Here is a 17,281-nt window from a genome sequence, read left to right on the forward strand (position 1 = left end):
GGGTGAAAACAACCTGGTGAAGGAGGAGGTGGGATCACCCTCAAGGAAAGAACCACAGAGCTCCACGAGATGATGAACCCAGTGGCTGTCACCCATCAGTGTCTCCAGAGCAGATGCTCATATACAGGATCATGGCATACATGCTATCCTTGTTTAATTTAGTGATTGGCTTACTCTCACGTCCTGGTTTTTCTCTGCCCAAGGGAACAGTGTCATGAAGTCATCAATGGTGTCCACAATGGCATCAGCTAAAGCCTGTTCCACAGGCGTCTGGCCTGCCAGACCTGTGGGAAGCAAGCATATGAAGGAATGTTAGAGACAGCATCTGCAGGAATTTTTGATGCCCCAAAGGTAAACTCTGTGAATATTTTCATAAACATACATGTTCTCCAGATCTTTTTGATGCTAACAATGTGGATTTGACTCTTTGCATCCAGTTGCAAGCTTATCTACCTTTGCTTTTTCCCAGTTCTGACCTTGTACAGCCACCCAAGGTAGTGAGTTGTTCTATCCATTACCTGAGCCTCCAGCCTGAACATTGTTTCTGTATCATCTCTGCTTTCCACCAGACATTCAGCAAGGGTCAGCACAAATTCTGTTCCTTTAATCTTTGCCCATCCTGGTATTCCATTTTGGTCAACACGTTCTCCAAAAGCGCACATGTGAAAGTTTCCTTCTCTTTCTCTATATCCTGCCCACTCAGCCCCATTCAGAACATTCTCATGACATTCCACATACTTTTTATTTTTCATTGTAATCAGGGACTTCAACCAAATTTTGTCTTGTTTACAAATCTGTTTTTCTCCCCTGTAGTTCCTTGGCTTTCCTGCAGTTCTCTTCATGCCTCTGCTTCTTCTCCCTAGCTGTCACTTCACAGACCTGTGCCTATGCTTTCACCTCCGTGCAGGCTCAGATCACAGACTGCATGCCCTACCTCTGTCAGGTCATCTCCCTTACTGAAACTTTGTGCTTTTGAAGGTGAGGGCTGTGCCTCTCCTCTTGGGCCTCAGGTTCTGTGATCCTTCAGCTATGAGTTGTTGGTGTCAGGCACCTAAAAATGCCATTTCTTAATTTTAGAGGATTAGTGATGTGTATGCAGCCTTAATGGCAGAACTAGCAAGTTTTCACTATGAAGTTGAAAAGATATCTTTTTCCTTCCATGCATGGCTTTTTTTCCTGCTGTAGCTTTCAGCATGATTAATTCTGGGAAGAGCCCATCATGGTCGGAATGTGCTCCAGATCCCAAGCCATTGTCACTGGTGCAAGTCAATCAAAAAAAGTCTGAACTTCAGACTGCAAAAGGAGCTTGGCTCCAGATCAGCCTCCCTACAGGAGCCAGGGAGGGAGGAATCTTGGGTGGAAGGCAGACTTCCCCACTGTTTTTCATCACCAGGTGGGCTTTCCTCATTCTCCTCTCTTGCAAGGAGTGGGTTGTACCAAAGCTAAAGGAAATGGGCCAGAACAGAGTACTGCAGACATGCTTGAAATATGTTGTGAAGAATAATGCTATGAACTTCTGCTTCCTTCTTCAGTTAGAAAATGGGAGATATTTTGAAAGGCAGGCTACATCCATTTGCTCACAGTGTAAAAAAAAAAGTAGGATAGTACTTGCTTCCCAGCCCCCCTCCTCAATTTGCTGATGCCCAGCATGCCATGGGCACATCTGCCTGCAGCCAGACCAATTTTGCAGATGGTGTTGAATGACAGCTCTTTGACCTAAAGCAAAGCCTGGCCACTCTCTTTGATTACTTGCATTACTAAGTCTCATATCATTTTATCTAACTGGTTGTGTATTTCCACAGCATGTAAGTATTTAAGGATGCCAAGTGATGTCAACATCTCTAATCTCTCTGCTAGCCCAGAACTGTTGCCTAAATCTGCTTCAGAATTCTCTGCCTGTTGTGATAATCTCCAATGCTTCCAAAACCTCCTCCTCCTGGTCATCCATCTGGTTAGCCTGGCAGGTCAAAGTTGAGCTTTAGGGAAAACTGCCCTGGCAGCCTTAGGGAAACCACAGGTATGTGCTTTCTGTCATGCAGGGATAGGTGGATAAGGTGTACTGGCTGGAGAAGTCAGCCCAAATCCCAGGCACTGGTTTCATTTTCGCCACGCTGATGTTGATTTCTGCGTGGTTAGGCTTGCCAAGCTGTTGGTTTGTTTCTGGTTTTACTGTGGAGGTATTTTTACCTGAACATTAAATGTAAGCTCAGAAGAGAGAAAGAAAATAGTCAAAGATATATTACCTGTTTCTCTGGCAAGGTATCTTGCCATCGCCAGGCTCTGGTGGATGACAACTCCATCTACTTCCAGAATAGGGAGTTTGCCAAATGGGATAGCTTGGAGGAGAAAGTAAAAAAGGAAAAAAAAACAACCAAAAGTTAAATCATCGCCATTAGCAGTGGGAGTCTGTGGCAGCTGTAGTTTTACCACTCAGAGGATATGCATCGTTATAGCATTTAACAGTTTCACACTGTTTCTGTGGAGAAATGCATGGACTAAAAATAAAAAAGGGTAAGGATATAATCAGATTGCACTGTGTGAAGGCAGCTATAGCACAGAAACCAGGAGTTGCATTTCCTGTTTCCTGGCTTCGTGCTGTAGAAGCCAAATGTACTCCTATATGTCCAGAATTCTTTATATAGGGAAACTTTTCAGGAGAATATTTGTTTTTCCAGTTTTTCCTTCTCTATCCTGCTTTTTCCTCCCCATGAAAGTGACCGCCAAGGTTAAGTAAAGTACTGCTGAAGATTTTATAGTGCAGGATGCAGCTGGGACATGAAGCAAGAAACTAGGTAAATTCAGAAGTGATTAATTTCAGAACTTACATCATGACAAGGCATTTCACTTGGCAGTCATCACTGAGACAAATATATCTTTCACACTGAACTACAAATCCTAAAAAGATATTCAAATTCACCTGATGTGGTTTGCATTAAAAAAAAAAATAAAATTCTGCCAGTTATGGAGAAGAAGCCTCCAGACTTGAAGTATAGGGAAAGACCAACTAAGCAGGCGTCATGGATATCGGTAAGAGAGTTTGAGATAAGAAATCAGTCTTAGTTTTCTGTTATTAGTTTCATAGTTACATGGAAACTCAGGCTGCTGTTTTGCTGTGTTTTGGAGAAGCTGCTGGTGTGGTATGAAATCGAACTGGAACCTTGAGGCAAAGGCTTAATTTGGGGAAAAGAGTTGTGTTTAGGGCAGTGAGAATCTGCTTGTGGGAACCTGGTGCTGAGGGAACTGTACATCTCTGCATTTCTAAGGATGCTGTTTCCAAATACATGAACGCAAGTGCTGACCATAGCTAAATGCTTTGTACCCAATTTTCATCTGCATTACACTTTATATAATTAAGATTTATATCCATTTTAAGAGTATCTTGTGATGTAAAAAGGTGGTAGTGGAAAAGTGAGAACATTGACCATTGGAAGCATGCAAAGTTCTTTCAAACCCAGGAGAGCTGTCTTTACAGGGCAGCTGGAATGACACCTCTATTCCATGAGCATTTTTAGTTCTTAATGAAAAAGGGACAATAGTGAGTGAAATCTTATGCATTTGTAACTGTTTAGCAAGGCAGCTTCATAAAGGGTGAACACTGCTCTGTGGTTTAGCATGCAGTGTGTGAATCACATTAGGTACCGGGTCCTAGATGTTAACTCCTGAACTGCAACATGAATTTTGCAGTGGCACAAGACATCCAGGACTCCTCTCTGCCTTTTTTCTGTTGTTTTTGTTTTTTTCCCCTGCATCTGAACACAGTACTCATGACACCTTCTTTTTTTCCTTAAGTTTTAGCACACTGGAAATTCAGTATGAATTTGGATGCTGATGAATAGCAGAAATAAGAGAGTCCAATGAGCATTAGCTGCTGTACCCCAGGAGAAAGCAGGCTCTGCTGGTTGTAATTGAAGCAATAATAGACTTGTTGCACAGAAGACTTCCCATGTTCATTATCCAGAGAGCAGCAAGGTCCTGGCAAGTCCATGTTTCGTTCCATTGAGAATCACTGAGAGATGACAAGTTGTATCCCCTGAATGCTTCACAGGAAAGCTCTCTGGCTATGAAAACGAGAAGAGCCTTGGTTCTGCGCACTGGGTTAGGGCACAGGGCCCTGAGCATCACTGCTCCAAAGCAGCAGAGGTGTGGAACAGTGTTTGCTTATGTAAAGCACATCTTTCAGGACAGCACAAGCAGCTGGGATGAGAGCAGGTGTGATTGCTGGATGTGCCAGTGTGGTCAGCCTGCTCCATGTCCCCCCAGACCACGCAGGGATGTGCAACAGTGCCTGCCAACAGGAAACAGCAGAAGTGCAGCCAGAGCAGGGGTAATAGCTCCCCCCATGAAGGAGTTAAGCAGCCTCTTTTGGAGGCCCCAGGAGGAATGCTGTGGGGTGATGCAGTTCTGGCAGGGTCAGCATGACTAAGCCAGTCTGTAGCAATAGCTGTCAAAACACACTGCCACTCACTGCTCAGGCTGGAAAACTGTGAGACTGGGATTGCTTCATCCAGAAACCCACAGATAGTTTTGCTGCTGTGTTTACGTACAGCAGAAGTCATCTATAAATCCCAGCTTTGACTGACGTTTCACTTTGTGGGCCACTACAAGAAAAATTAAAGCCAGTTTGTTATTAAGGGCTTTTCTTTTTTTTTTAAAGAAACCCTTGATTACAACTGAATGAGGGAAGCACCTTTCTGAACAGTTAAGGAACATGGATTAGGTGTCAAAGTCAGCTGACTGGCAGAGTGGTAGTCAGTTCTCAGGAATCTGGTAATTTCTGAATTCAAGGCAATTGCTATTCATTCCCTGAAAACATGAGTAATGTCTACAAAGATCATCCTCCTCAGTGCTGAGCTACTTTCCTGAAGACCTGGTTATTCTTTTCTGAAAGAGAAACTGAGTTTGCAATTGAAAATATACAAAGATAGCTTTGTTTTGTGTACCTACAATTGCATGACTCTTAATGTAATTACAAAATTAATAAATGAGAGCAGACTTCATTTAGTTATCCCATAACCTCTAAAAGGATTTATACTTTGATTTATATTGAGACTTGGGGTTTGTTCGTTAGGAGGCAGCAAATCTATTGCTATCATTACTGAACAATGGACTCTTTAAAGGATAACAGATGGTAAATGGTAGATGTTCCTTCCTTTCTTGTGTATTCAAAATGTTATTTAATTTTTTCTTAGCAAGAACAGGGAAAAATTGGGATTTAATGTAAACATAGATTTATTTTTTTTCCAGCTGATATAGTGCATGTATATAATTATACACTGATTTTTTTGATAATTGAGTTAATACGTTATAAATGAGCGCAATTCTAAGAGGTATGAAGAAAGTACACATGTTCTGTGTAGATAATTTTAAAAATATGTTGTCTCTTTGTGGGTGCAGGGCAGGCTATTCTTGAGCACCAGAAAGTACAGCAAATATTCAGGCTGTTTTACAGCAGAAGAAAATAACAAAGACTTGTCAGGAGGGAAGAAAATATTTATAGAACATCTCCTCTATATCTGAGGAGAAGGTATAATAGCTTACAAACTGTGTTTTCAGTCTGGAAATATTTAGGAAAAAATAATCTTTGCCTTTGAAATGTTATTGCCTAAAATTCAAGTAATGACCAAAATTTTTTGGAACCTGCTCTAAAGTATCTTTTTGCTTTGTAATTTAGAACAACAGTTCTCCCAGAAGATTTTTTTTTTTGGTACGTCTGAGTTTGGCTGTTTTAAGGAAGAATGCATTTTCTGTGAAACTTGGAGTCTTCCTCATCCAACTGGAGAAGAGAGGGGTAGATTTTTGTTACACAGCTCATCCTAAGGGAGGATGTGAGGAGCCTTCACACTGGATGGACACCGTTTGATTGCTGGAGATAAGGATGGGGTTTGACAAATGACCTCGATGTGGCCTCTAGTAACTTTGCCAGTTGCAGAAACCACACCTAGGCCATATTCTCAGGGGCTCCAAACAAAACAGAAACCTCTCTGCACATGGATTTAAGCTGTCTTACCCTTAGACTCAGGAATATGGGCTTCTGTGGATTGCTTTGACCTCCTGTGGTGCTTTAGGACAATTCTGCTCATTGACCTGTTGGAGGAGATGCCCAAATGCCCCGTGTGCATAAGCATGGTACTAAACCTGCTGAAGTTTTCTCAGTTTTGGTGAAAGATGTGGTTTGTGTGACTGCAGATGAGCAGAGCAGGTAGGGTGGCTCCTGCCAGGCTCCTACTTTAGATGAAAAAGTGAAAAGCTGCTGTGTGAGAGATGTTTGGGTAGAATCAAGGTCATAGGGGCAAGGCATGAAACACCATCCATTGGGGAGCAATTACAGCTGAGCAGTAAAGCTAAGGTAGTGCAGGCTGGAAGGATGTGAGTGTCACTTTGCTAGCTTTTCTCTCATCCTCGTTGTTGTGGGGGCTGCTTGGTACTTATGTCAGTTTAAACCCTTGTGTATCCATACAGATGAGCTTTCCATGTTTTTCAAAACAATGTTGTCTTACAACATTTCCAACTCCCAGATGAGCAAATACATTTTGAGAAGGAAAAGCAGGAAAATCTATTGCTGTCACCATGCAAACAGTGTCATTTCTCAGGCATGCACAAAAGTTGACCTTTCCCATTTAGTTCCCGCTTGCTTTGCCGCTCATCTGAAGTACAAAGCGTGGTGGAGGCTTGTGTTCCAAATTTAGACTGAAAGAGGAAAAGGGTTTTTAAAAAGCCTCCTTTCTGAATAACTAAACCTGTACTCTTCTTTAAACTGAACTTTTATCAGCAGGTTCTTCTTTTTCATATTATGTTGGTTACTTATTGGCTTTTTGCATCGTATGCTGGAATGAAATCTGCACCGTCTACACTTGCCATGAAGAAAACCTTGACAGAGGTCAAGTCGTCAGACTGACCTGCAGTCTCTCTTGTCATTTTAGGAAGATGTCACTAAAGTATCTGTACAGTGTTTAGGAATTGGATTTATTCCTTTTCATACAACTTTTAATTTTGGTTGGCTTTTGTGACGAGAACTGTGGTGTTTATACAGGTCTCTGCTGGATGCTGCGTAGGGGAGATGATGTGTGTTAAAAGCAAGACCATCCCTTTAATTAATTTCCACTCCATCAAGCCCCTAAGGGCTGTGATGACTGCTGGCATCCTGCCATGCCTGTAGGCTCTCACTGGTGCTCAGGCCTTCCCTTTGAACAAAAGCTCCTCACTCATCCTCCTGGCCATGACCCAGTGGAGGGTGCTGCTGTGGGACCGCTCCTCTGTCAGGGAACACAACAGAGCTGAGCAGTTTTGTCCAGTCCTGGCACCTAGGGTGGTCAGCTGCTGGTGCTGTGCTTCTCACTGCTCTTCGTCCCCATGCAGATACAGTTCTTAACTCTCCTTCCCTTTTCTTCCATTTTCACTGATCTTAACTTCTCCATTATTCTTCTCCTCATTTCTGCTCTGTCCTTCCAACATGTTCCCCCATTTTTCCCGAGCTGACCTGCCCATGACTCATTCTGCCCACGTTGTAATAGTCTATGGCTCTGATGCAATGCAGCCTGTATTTAAGTGCTTGATTATTGCTCAAAAGCTGAACAATTAATCATTTGGTAATCAAGCTTAAATTGGCTCCATAATAAGGCAGCTGGATTAGTCAAATGTGGGGGCAAATAAATGTCACAGACCTGTTCCTTACTGCAATATCTGTGCCAAAATAAGTTCTCCTTTGCCTTGAAAACTGACCATAACTGCTTTTCCTATCCCTTCATATTTAAATTGGATCATGAGAAACAAATAGATACTTTCTATGTATTTCTTATTAGAAGATGCAATATGTATTTTTTTTTATGGTGACAGAGGAGCAAGGCACTTGGGAAATGGTAGGCCCAGAGCTGGAGGCAGCTAGAATATGAATCTTCTAGAAAGGGATGATGGGGACGATGCTGTGATTTGATCTCAGCCAGGTTTGGTTTTATTACAACTCATGCTCTCTTTAGAAGCTCTTGCCAAGCCCTACTTTTTACCCAGAGACAGCTATGTACACATTTTAGTGGAGCTACACAGCAGAAAGTCGCTCAGGAAGCAAAGCAACTGCTCTCCTGAGGAGTTTTTGTTTGGTGCCAGGTGCTTCTCAAGATTTATCTGTTATCTTGGGAGTATTTTCAGGGCCATTAGTCCGTCAGGTTTCCTAAGGACCTTTCAGGCACCATTCTACACATCCTAAACTGTTGATGGGATGTTTATGGCCATCAGTGCAGGAGAAGCATCCTTTGCTAAGATTATAAAGTCTGTTATTGCCATTGCTTCAAACTGCTTTAAGGAGCCACAGATCAAAATCTGTTGCTGCCTGCCAGCCTAATACTGAAGGTGGTGGTAACTTAGTTCACCATGACACTGGATTTTCTGCTAGATCATGACTTATGTCAGTGCAAAGGGGCTTTCTGTGAGCAGTCCACTGTGTGGGAGTACAGATCTTGTACTAGCGTGTTGCAGATCTTGAATTGATTGCCCTTTAAATGGGGGCATGGTCAAGTCAGAGTGTGTTCAAAAAGAAGTGTAGAGAATGAGTTTGTTTACTTGTTAAAATAATTGATTTACATACGGTGAAGCACTAGGGAAAGCTGCTGCTTGATATTTATTGTTTAAAATTCTGTGCTAAAGCAGGACAATGCTACTACTTGTACACTAGCCTCTTTAAATGGGTTTATATTCTCAACTGCACTCCTTGCCCAAAATGATCAGCTGTAAAATTTGCCAAAGATGAGCTGATTAGTGTCAGAAGGGAAAAAAAAAAAAAAACCAAATGTTGAGTTATAGAAATGTTAATTTCAGAGTGTATAAGCCAAATAAGAAGTTCTTATGTTAGAATAGGACACCCTTTCAAACACAACAAAAGCACCACTAGGTGTAAAAATCAAGTGGGACAGTGTTTCCAGGAGGAACTTATTTATTTGCCTGAAGGTACATTAGGATTGCAGCTTATTGGTGGCAGCCACATGAAAGATGCCAAAAGAACCCAGCAACAAACCCCACCACACTCTTCAGTTCAGGTCAAAAATTAAACTTGCTGCAGCTGCAAGTCTGCTTTCTAAGTGGGCTTTCTTCGCTGTTCTTTATGCACAGATTTTCTGTTTTCCCATCAGTTTCACAGAACTAAGCCTTCTCCTCAGAATAATGTCAGTATTTCCTGGTTTATAGGATATGATGATTTGGACAGCTTGGTATTTCTTGCAAAACCTTATTTCAATTTTGAGAAAACTGCTGAAGCAAACCTATCCTCTCAGACCTCATTCAGATTCCTGACTCCTTGTGCTCTTGAACAAACTTCAATTCTTAATTTTGTTCCTTATTAGCTCAGGAAACATGAAGTGTTCTCTTGTCCAAAAGACAAAGCATAATTAGTCGCTTAAAGGGTGCAGAGGCATTCACATTCTAGAACAAGATGTTCTAACAGCAGATCTACCACACAAGGTAAAAGCATTGCATCACTTTTTGAATATTGTTGATGATCCTGATGTCTGAGGAGCGCAAGAAACAATGCAGGAAAATTCTTCCTTTGCTTTTCTTCAGGGCTCACTCCACAAACCTCCCAGTGGAGCTTTATATGTACAGGATGTGTGTAAATGTGCAGCTGCAGCACCATTACCACAAGAACACTGGGAGTGGAGACACCCTAGAAATCCTAAACTACACACTTTGTAACTCCATCTGCTGCATTAACACATAATGGAGAAGTCATTAACTTTTGGGAACTTTAGTTTCTCTTTCTGTGCTCTGAAAAGTTTGCTGACAGGCTTACCAAGGGTTAATTAGTATTTTTCATTTTCTCTGTGTAATGGTTTTTCACAGCAGCCTTTATAACTGAGCTCTAGATGAAATTCCATGGCAGATAAGAAGTTTAGTAAAATTTGGGTGCTGCTGCTCTAAGATTTGTAAAGTCATCTGCGCAAAATTCATACTGGTTTAAGAGTTCTTTGAATTTCAGGCATCTGTAGACACCCAGTCAGTCACTCAGTGGATGGTAACAGGATTGTATCTGCTAACTGACCAGGAAAACATACACCTACAAGGAAATAGCTGGGTGCATATCTGAAAGTGCTGTTTACTTTATCTTATGGCAGCAGGCTAAAACTTTGCTCTTCAAATCTTCCTGAACCCTAGCTCTAGCACCAAAGTAAGGTGCCATCTGCCACCACTGACACGCACATTGCAGAAAACAAGCAATTAAGAGGTTTGCTAATCAAAACACAAGTCTTTTGCATGCATAAAAATGTAATGCTGCTTGAGGAAATTGTTTGGAGATCACCTGATGACTATCTCCTCCTCCTTTGTGAGGCATTTCTCATGGTTACTCACAGGATCTCCAGACAAAATGTTCTCCCACAGGCAAATCATTCAGAAAAACACTGAATCAAAGGTAGCAACAAGGCTTTGGAACAAACAGCAGTAAGTGTTCAACAAGACCAATAGCCAGCACCCCAATCTGCCCTAGGGCACCTAAAGCTTGACTTTGCAGGCTGTGACTCAACACAAGAAATGGCTGTCTCCTGGAGAGGGAGTAGGTTTGTACAGGTTTTGTGTGCCTTCACACTCTAAGTGTTGCATACAGCATCTGCCCTATAGAAAACAAGCCTTGCATTCTCTGCTATGCTGAGTTTTCAAAATGAGCCTCAGCTCCCTCCACAGAGACACAGTTTGATGAGGAAAAAGCACCGGGTAACAGGATTCTTGCCCAAAAAGTTAAACTACTGCTGTGCTCAAAAGTAAATGTGAAATGAGGAGATCCATCCAACCCACTGCATATACATAGGCATTGTTCGCTCTGCTGAGAATTCTTCTGCACAACTCTCATTTGTATCTGTATTCAGATCCTTCAAATAAAGGTTTTTTCCTCCTCCTATTTTTCCTGAACTGGGTCTACCTTAGAAAGAAGAGAAATAAAGTAGCAGATTCCAGTCAGTCTCACACTGGTGAAAAGCAAAGGGTGGTAAATGTTTAGCAATGGTAAAGGGAATTACAGCTGTATTTGATATAACAGCAGTTAAAGTAATGCAATTTAGTTTGCAGTTTATTTTGCAGCCTTCAAAAATCAGTAAAATTGGTCATATTAATTGAACTAATTACATAATTACATACTGAGGTGAGATTAAGAAATACCAGACAAATAGCTATGTACACTTGCATAATATCATGTTTGCCTTTACCCACTTGCCTATGAAAGATCTGGAACCAGTTTTGACTGCAGTCTGCAAATACAACATGATTCAAAACAAAAGCTTCAAATATGATGAAGCAAGATAAAAAAAATACTTAGGGAAGAAGAATACTTAGTTGCTGCAGCTGCACATTTACTGTACACATGTCCTATACACATAAAGCTCCACTGGGAGTGAGTGAGCACTGAAGAAAAGCACAGGAAGAAGTTTCCTGTTCTTCTCAGCAGATTGTTTCTTGCACTGCTCAGACATTGGGATCATCAACAATATTCAAAGAGTGATGCAATGCTTTTACCTTGCATGGTAGGTCTGCTGTTAGAACATCTTCATCTAGAATGCCTCTGCATCCTTTAAGTGACTAATTATCCTTTGTCTTTTTAATTTGTCTTACTTCATCAATATAGGAAATGCCACATAAAAACATACTTTCCTTATACTCTCAGCCTTGTTTCAGGACAAAAGTGAGTGTGCATATGTGTGAATATGTGTGTAATTAAGCATGAAAAGCCTTTGCAGTGCTTACATCAGGTCATCTGAATTCTTAATCTCACCTTTAGTTTCTACCCTGCTTCCTGAGAACTGCAGTGAAAGAGAAATAAGCTACACCACGTGGTCAACTGGCTTAAGCTCTTATAACAAAAAGATTTCCAAAGTCAGTCATCCCTAGCTGAAAGTGTCCCTGTTCCACTGCTTTTTATTCTTCTCTGTGGATTTTTGCCAGTGTTTTCTATACTTGACCACCACTGAAGCCTTCAACTGCCACTTGGATTACAGCTCTGTTTGAGTGTTTATCATTCTAGTCACCGCAAACAGGAAAGGCCAAACCTACAAAATCTGTACCCTAGAAAAATTTGGTAGCTTGTGGACTGAGCTTATTAAATGGTGTGAAAGTTTATCAAGAAACATTGCTTCATTAATAGAAGTTGGTTGTGTCTTTTCCCCAAATGTAAGCCATTATTCTTCATTCTGGATGTGAAAAGTCATAGCCCATGTAGCCAACACAAGCCTAATACATGAAATGAAGACATCTATTTCCTACCCAGAGTGTTCAAACTCAAGATCTGTTTCACTTGAACTAAGGCTAATTTAATAACAGAAGTAACAAATACCTTTAAGGGCTGAGAAGAGGTTATTTAAACTAAAAGACATTAAATGAATGGGGTACAATAGCCTGAAGGGTACTTTTGGAAGGGTTGGAAGGGCTTATTCTTAGGAACAATTATTTTCTAGTACCTCTTTTGATCCTTTTGTTTTTTTTCTTTGCTATATCAATTGACTTTGTTTTCTCATCACTTTTCCTCTCTGAAGACCTTTCAGGTTGCAAAGGACTGTCTTTCCTGACCCTTCTCTCCAATCTGGCTTTCTAAACCCAGGGTGACGGCTGAGGTGGTCTTTGAGATCAAATTATCCACAGAAGCTGAGATCAGCCCTCATTTGATTATCTTTAGAGTACTGAACTGATAAGGAGTAAAAGCCCAGATGGATGACAGCAGGTAAGGCACTTCAGACTGTCTGAACGTTTGGACCCGGTCTCCTGTGAGAGCATCAGCAATGACATTTTGGCTGTCTCACCTTAAAACTTGCACAGGCTTAACTAAAGCCAGAAGTCAAGTGTACTTCCGGTCACAAAACATACAGGTACCTCTTCAATTGCTTTTCTTTTTGCCAGCATTTCCAGTGGAGCTTTGGCTATAAGAACTCATGCTACTCACTTGGCTTTATTTTGGGCCAGTCTGCTGCTTCTATCCTGTGGTCTTCGTACTTCTTGCCCGAATAGGCAAAGAGGTAGCGGCTGATCTCTGCCCGTCCCCGCAGGTTGAAGTAGGTGAGCTTGTACTGTGGCATGCTGGACCCTGCTGGGAGGGGAGACACAGCTGCTTCAGACAGGGTTAACTCAACTCCTTTTTTACAAAACCACTCTGTCTGCTTGGTTTTGACAGACATGCTTGTACAGTGCAGAGGAAATATTACACCAAGCCCTGGTGCGTTGCACTTTGCAATTGTTGCATTGCTCACACCTTCTTGTTCCGCATTTGTCAGCCACAGCACACGCAGACGTGGGCAGACAGCTGAACCTGCGGTTCCTCCTTGAGTGACTCTTGAAAGCTGACTTGATTTTTTTTTTTTCCAGATGTAATACGAAGTTTCAGCTTTCATTTATTTCTCTTGTCACTCCAAACTCAGGCCATCTCTAAAGTGATTTTTGGTTTGGTTTTCTTCTTCTTTATCAGAAGACAGTTGTTATCTCGAGCAGCAATTTTGTTCAGACCTGCCCTGCTCAGCCTCTATTGCTTATGCAGACCTTCATCCAAGACCAAATCATTTGAATTACCAAACTCTTGTGATTCTTTGCATCAATTATTACCCAAGTTGTATAAGCAATTGCCCAAAGTTATTTTAGAAGAAAAATCTGCTATGGAAACTAGGTTACAGTGTTGTTTTGAGAAAATCATCATTGAATTTTCAGTTTTTGTACTGAAGCCAAAAGAAAACTTGAAATTATTTTTTTAAGTTTTCATGTGATTTATTTTTTTCCCTTCCGTCCTAGTTAGGAGTCATGTTACAGGAACGTTCTGTTTGTTTCCCAGGGTAACAGGCAACAAAACATAGTATTTGAGGGTTTGATTGTGTAGCAAGGATGGTACAGAAAGGTGAACAGATAAGGTTGCTTTAAACCAAAGGTAATAATTTACACATAGCACTTTCATAAAAGAGCTCAGCGGAGATTTGAGTGTGCTGGAGAAAGGATAGTAAAACAACCATCTGCCTCCTCACCCAAAGCAAAACCCTTTCTCATTTTTGCCTTGAAGTAGACATTGCATTTACCATTCTTTTATATGCATCACATTCAGAGGGTTTGTAAGAAAGCCCAGAACACAGATCATCTGCACCAGGACAGAAAGGGAACTTTTTTTTTTCTTTTTTTCATGCACAAGTACTACCATATAATCTCACCATCAAACCCCCTTTAGTCATCTTGCCTTGAAAACATGTGCTTGAGGAAATACATCATCAGCTTTTGCTTTAGACAGGGAAGATCTTCATTCAGAAACAGAAAAGCTTACACTTAACTCACACCAGAAAGAGCAAACTGCTTTTGCCACTTGCTCCTCTAAACTCAAAACATATACCTTCTGTCTTCAGAGTAGCAAAAGCAAAAAGAAAACCCAAACAAAACAAAACAAAAAAAAAACCCCAAAAACAAACAAACAAACAACAAAAAAAAAAAAGGCAAATGAGCACATTAGAGACTGCTTAATTAATTGTAAAAGTTTTCTGCTGCCCTACAGCACACAGCAGGCTCAGAAGTGAATTATTAGTGAATGGAGATTCACATTATTAGTGAATGGAGACTTATGTCAAATGGCCTAGCAGAGAAGCAGGAACAGAGCTGGAAAATTACCAATGGAGATATCTACAAGTGCTTCCAAACAGAAATTCCATTACAATTATTACATCAAGTGTGTTCCTTTGCACGGTATAAAAGTGAGAGGCTCCAGGTGAAATGAGTTGCATCAGGATGTGATTAGTTTTTTTACATGTGTTAATTAAGGGAAAACACATTTGTCTGCTGCTTGGCAAAGGCAGCTCGCAGATTACAGGTGCAACCCCTTCTTTCTCTAAAGAGAGAAATTTTGACAAACCCACCTTTATTCAAGCAAGTTTTAGGTAAGTGACAGAGGTTGGCTACTCAATTTTCAAATTTTATACCCAGATTTATTACTTGGTATGCTCTATGGCATATATGATTAAATAACATACTATTATATACTATGAATTCAGGTTATGTGTCTAGAAAGTTAATGTAAGAAGAGAGAATGAGATCACAGCAGGATTTTCTTCCCTTTTCTCCCTGCTTCTGATTTGATGCTGTCATTTGAGAGCTAGGAATGGCATTTTTAAAAGGGCATGTGTTATCTGAGATTCATGACAGTGATTCAGGAACCAAAGGTAAAAAAACCCAAACCTTGAGTCTTAATTTTCACGTTTTTAGAGACAAGTAAATGCTACTGATTTAGTCTGATTTAGTGTCTGTTTCCCTCCTTTAGGAGTGTCCATAGAGTTTTTTCCCTAAACACCTGTAGCAGTCCCAATGCCCTGGACTTGCTACACCACTCACACGTGGCTCTGGTTTCCTGGCTGCCTCTAGCCCACTCAGCCCTCTGTTAGCAAATAGCTGCTGGCAGCTGGAAGGCATTTAAAAGCAGAAGAATAGTAGATTTTTAAGGTGCAGTCATGAGGGAGCAGACAGCTACACAGAGAGAGGGCTGGAGATAGCGGAGGCCTGAACATTCCAATAGGTGAGTGTGTTGGAAGAACCTAATGCTTACACTGGGAGCTCTCTGTACACAAAGGCATGTCCAGCCAGGAGTAGTGAAGTGATGTAAAGAATTGGGAATTTTGGCTGATGATTAGCAAGTCTCTCTGCCTGTTGTGATAGACAGTGGAATAGTTTGGTCTGTCAAGGAAGCAGGGGAAGCTATTGTTTGAGTTGTCTAAAGCAAAGCTAAACAAACTTCTAATGAACACACCATAAGGAGTAATCAACTATTTGTAGTGGCGATGCACTTTTAAGCTTATGATTTTTTTTCCATCCATGAGCAATAATAAAAACAAAACTAAAACCAACTCCACAAGGAGTTTACCAAAAATACGTGACATTTTAAAAGCCTTTATAGGTTTACTGTAAATGTGTTTTCATAAATATTTGTAGGTTTTATTTTTTATTTATATTTACTGTGAAATGTCAGGAGTAGTGCTTCCTAAACAATTACAGATAAGTTTCTAAATGAAAGAAATTGTTGTGTTCAAAATAGCTTTTTGCCAAACATACAAGTTAAGCTCTTAGGGTTTTTTTTCCTTGTCCTCCTCTCCCTCATTTCCCCAGTGTGTTTTATAAAGAAGAGGAACATGAGGAACAAATTAAAACCATTTAAACCATCCAGAATTACTGAATTATTGAAAAATGTCATTTCTACGGGAAAAAAGATCTATTTGATGTCTTTGAGTTGGTTTTTGGGGTGAAGATCTTGGGGGTGTTTTGGAGGTGGAAAGCAGGAAAATCTTTATCTAAAATAGTTTCTCTTTTTTTAGGTTATTTATGGCTTAAAACACTGAAAGATGGTGGTGGTGGGTGGACCTCAGTGCCCAGACTTGCAGGCATTTAGCCACCTTCTTAATGCTATTAAATCTGTTCAGGTGAGTTCATTGCAAAGCCAGGTGTGTATAAAAGCAGGAGGGGGTGATTTACCTTCCACCAATAAACCTGCCACCTCACCAGTATTTTTCCAATTTCTATTCTGATGAATACATGGCTGGGACAGCCCTGTACACCTGCCCTGTCCTATGCTAACAGAACTTCTGAGAGGGAAGCTGATGTCTTTACACACAATTTGATGAAGATGTGGGTGTTAAAGCCTTTGAAATGGATCTTAATGTCTCTACTGACTCTGGGCTGCAGGTTGGTTGCTGAGCCCAGGCAGCTTGGTCCCTGAAACAGACAGGTGTCTGCACAAGCTTGAGTCTGGGAACTCTGGGGAAAAATAGTAGGTTCAAGGGGGCATATGTGGCTGTACATAGTGCCACAGCCAGTGGGAAAAGGAGGAGGGCAACATGTGGCTGGGAGTTTAGGATCAAAGGAGGCTGTGTCCTCCGAAACCTCGAGAGAGAAAACCCACTGGAATCTCTCCCTTTATTTGAATAAAGTCCTGCAACTTTATTCAAATAAAATTTATTTATTCCTGTGTCTCCTTTTTGGACACAAACCTCTAGCATTTGTGGATTTTCCTGACACTTCAGTCCCAGTTTCACTGCATACAGCTTTCAAAGCCATGAACTCAACAGCTTTAAAGTTACTATTAAATTAGCTTTAATACTTTCGGGTTGTTGACCCGCTTAGCTGATTTTCCAGCTTTCCTCCGTGACTTTCTGGAAGCCAGCTTAACTGGCTTTAACATACCTTTAAACAGAAGATTAATGGATCTCATGATTAAATTCAGTCTTGGAGCCACCCAGTGACAAAATCAAATGGGAAATCTGACAGAATGTCAAATGTGTGTAAAGTTGGCATCCACCATTATACTTATGGG

General features: G+C 41.0%; 2 protein-coding genes across 5 annotated transcripts in view; one reads left to right on the forward strand and one right to left on the reverse strand.

Annotated features, from left to right (window-relative positions):
- Positions 1–17,281, reverse strand: part of HPGDS (hematopoietic prostaglandin D synthase) — a 29,540-nt gene that overhangs the window by 3,971 nt on the left and 8,288 nt on the right. For 2 of the 4 annotated variants that reach the window (XM_041424461.1, XM_041424459.1), the window contains exons 2-4: positions 12,905–13,048; positions 2,244–2,336; positions 175–284 (exon numbers count right to left, since the gene is read on the reverse strand). In XM_041424461.1, the coding sequence (XP_041280395.1) occupies positions 175–284; positions 2,244–2,336; positions 12,905–13,037 (336 nt within the window). In that variant the 5' untranslated portion in view covers positions 13,038–13,048. The remainder of the gene's footprint in view (positions 1–174; positions 285–2,243; positions 2,337–12,904; positions 13,049–17,281) is intronic. The other 2 variants (XM_041424458.1, XM_041424460.1) reach the window with 1 other exon arrangement.
- Positions 1–17,281, forward strand: part of LOC121346552 (melanopsin-like) — a 94,550-nt gene that overhangs the window by 2,792 nt on the left and 74,477 nt on the right. Inside the window, exons 2-3 of the mRNA XM_041424452.1 lie at positions 12,501–12,685; positions 16,287–16,391. The gene's annotated coding sequence lies outside the window, so the exon portion shown is untranslated. The remainder of the gene's footprint in view (positions 1–12,500; positions 12,686–16,286; positions 16,392–17,281) is intronic.

Source organism: Onychostruthus taczanowskii, unplaced genomic scaffold (assembly GCF_017590055.1).
Source record: "Onychostruthus taczanowskii isolate IOZ18803 unplaced genomic scaffold, ASM1759005v1 scaffold82, whole genome shotgun sequence".
NCBI lineage: Eukaryota > Metazoa > Chordata > Aves > Passeriformes > Passeridae > Onychostruthus > Onychostruthus taczanowskii.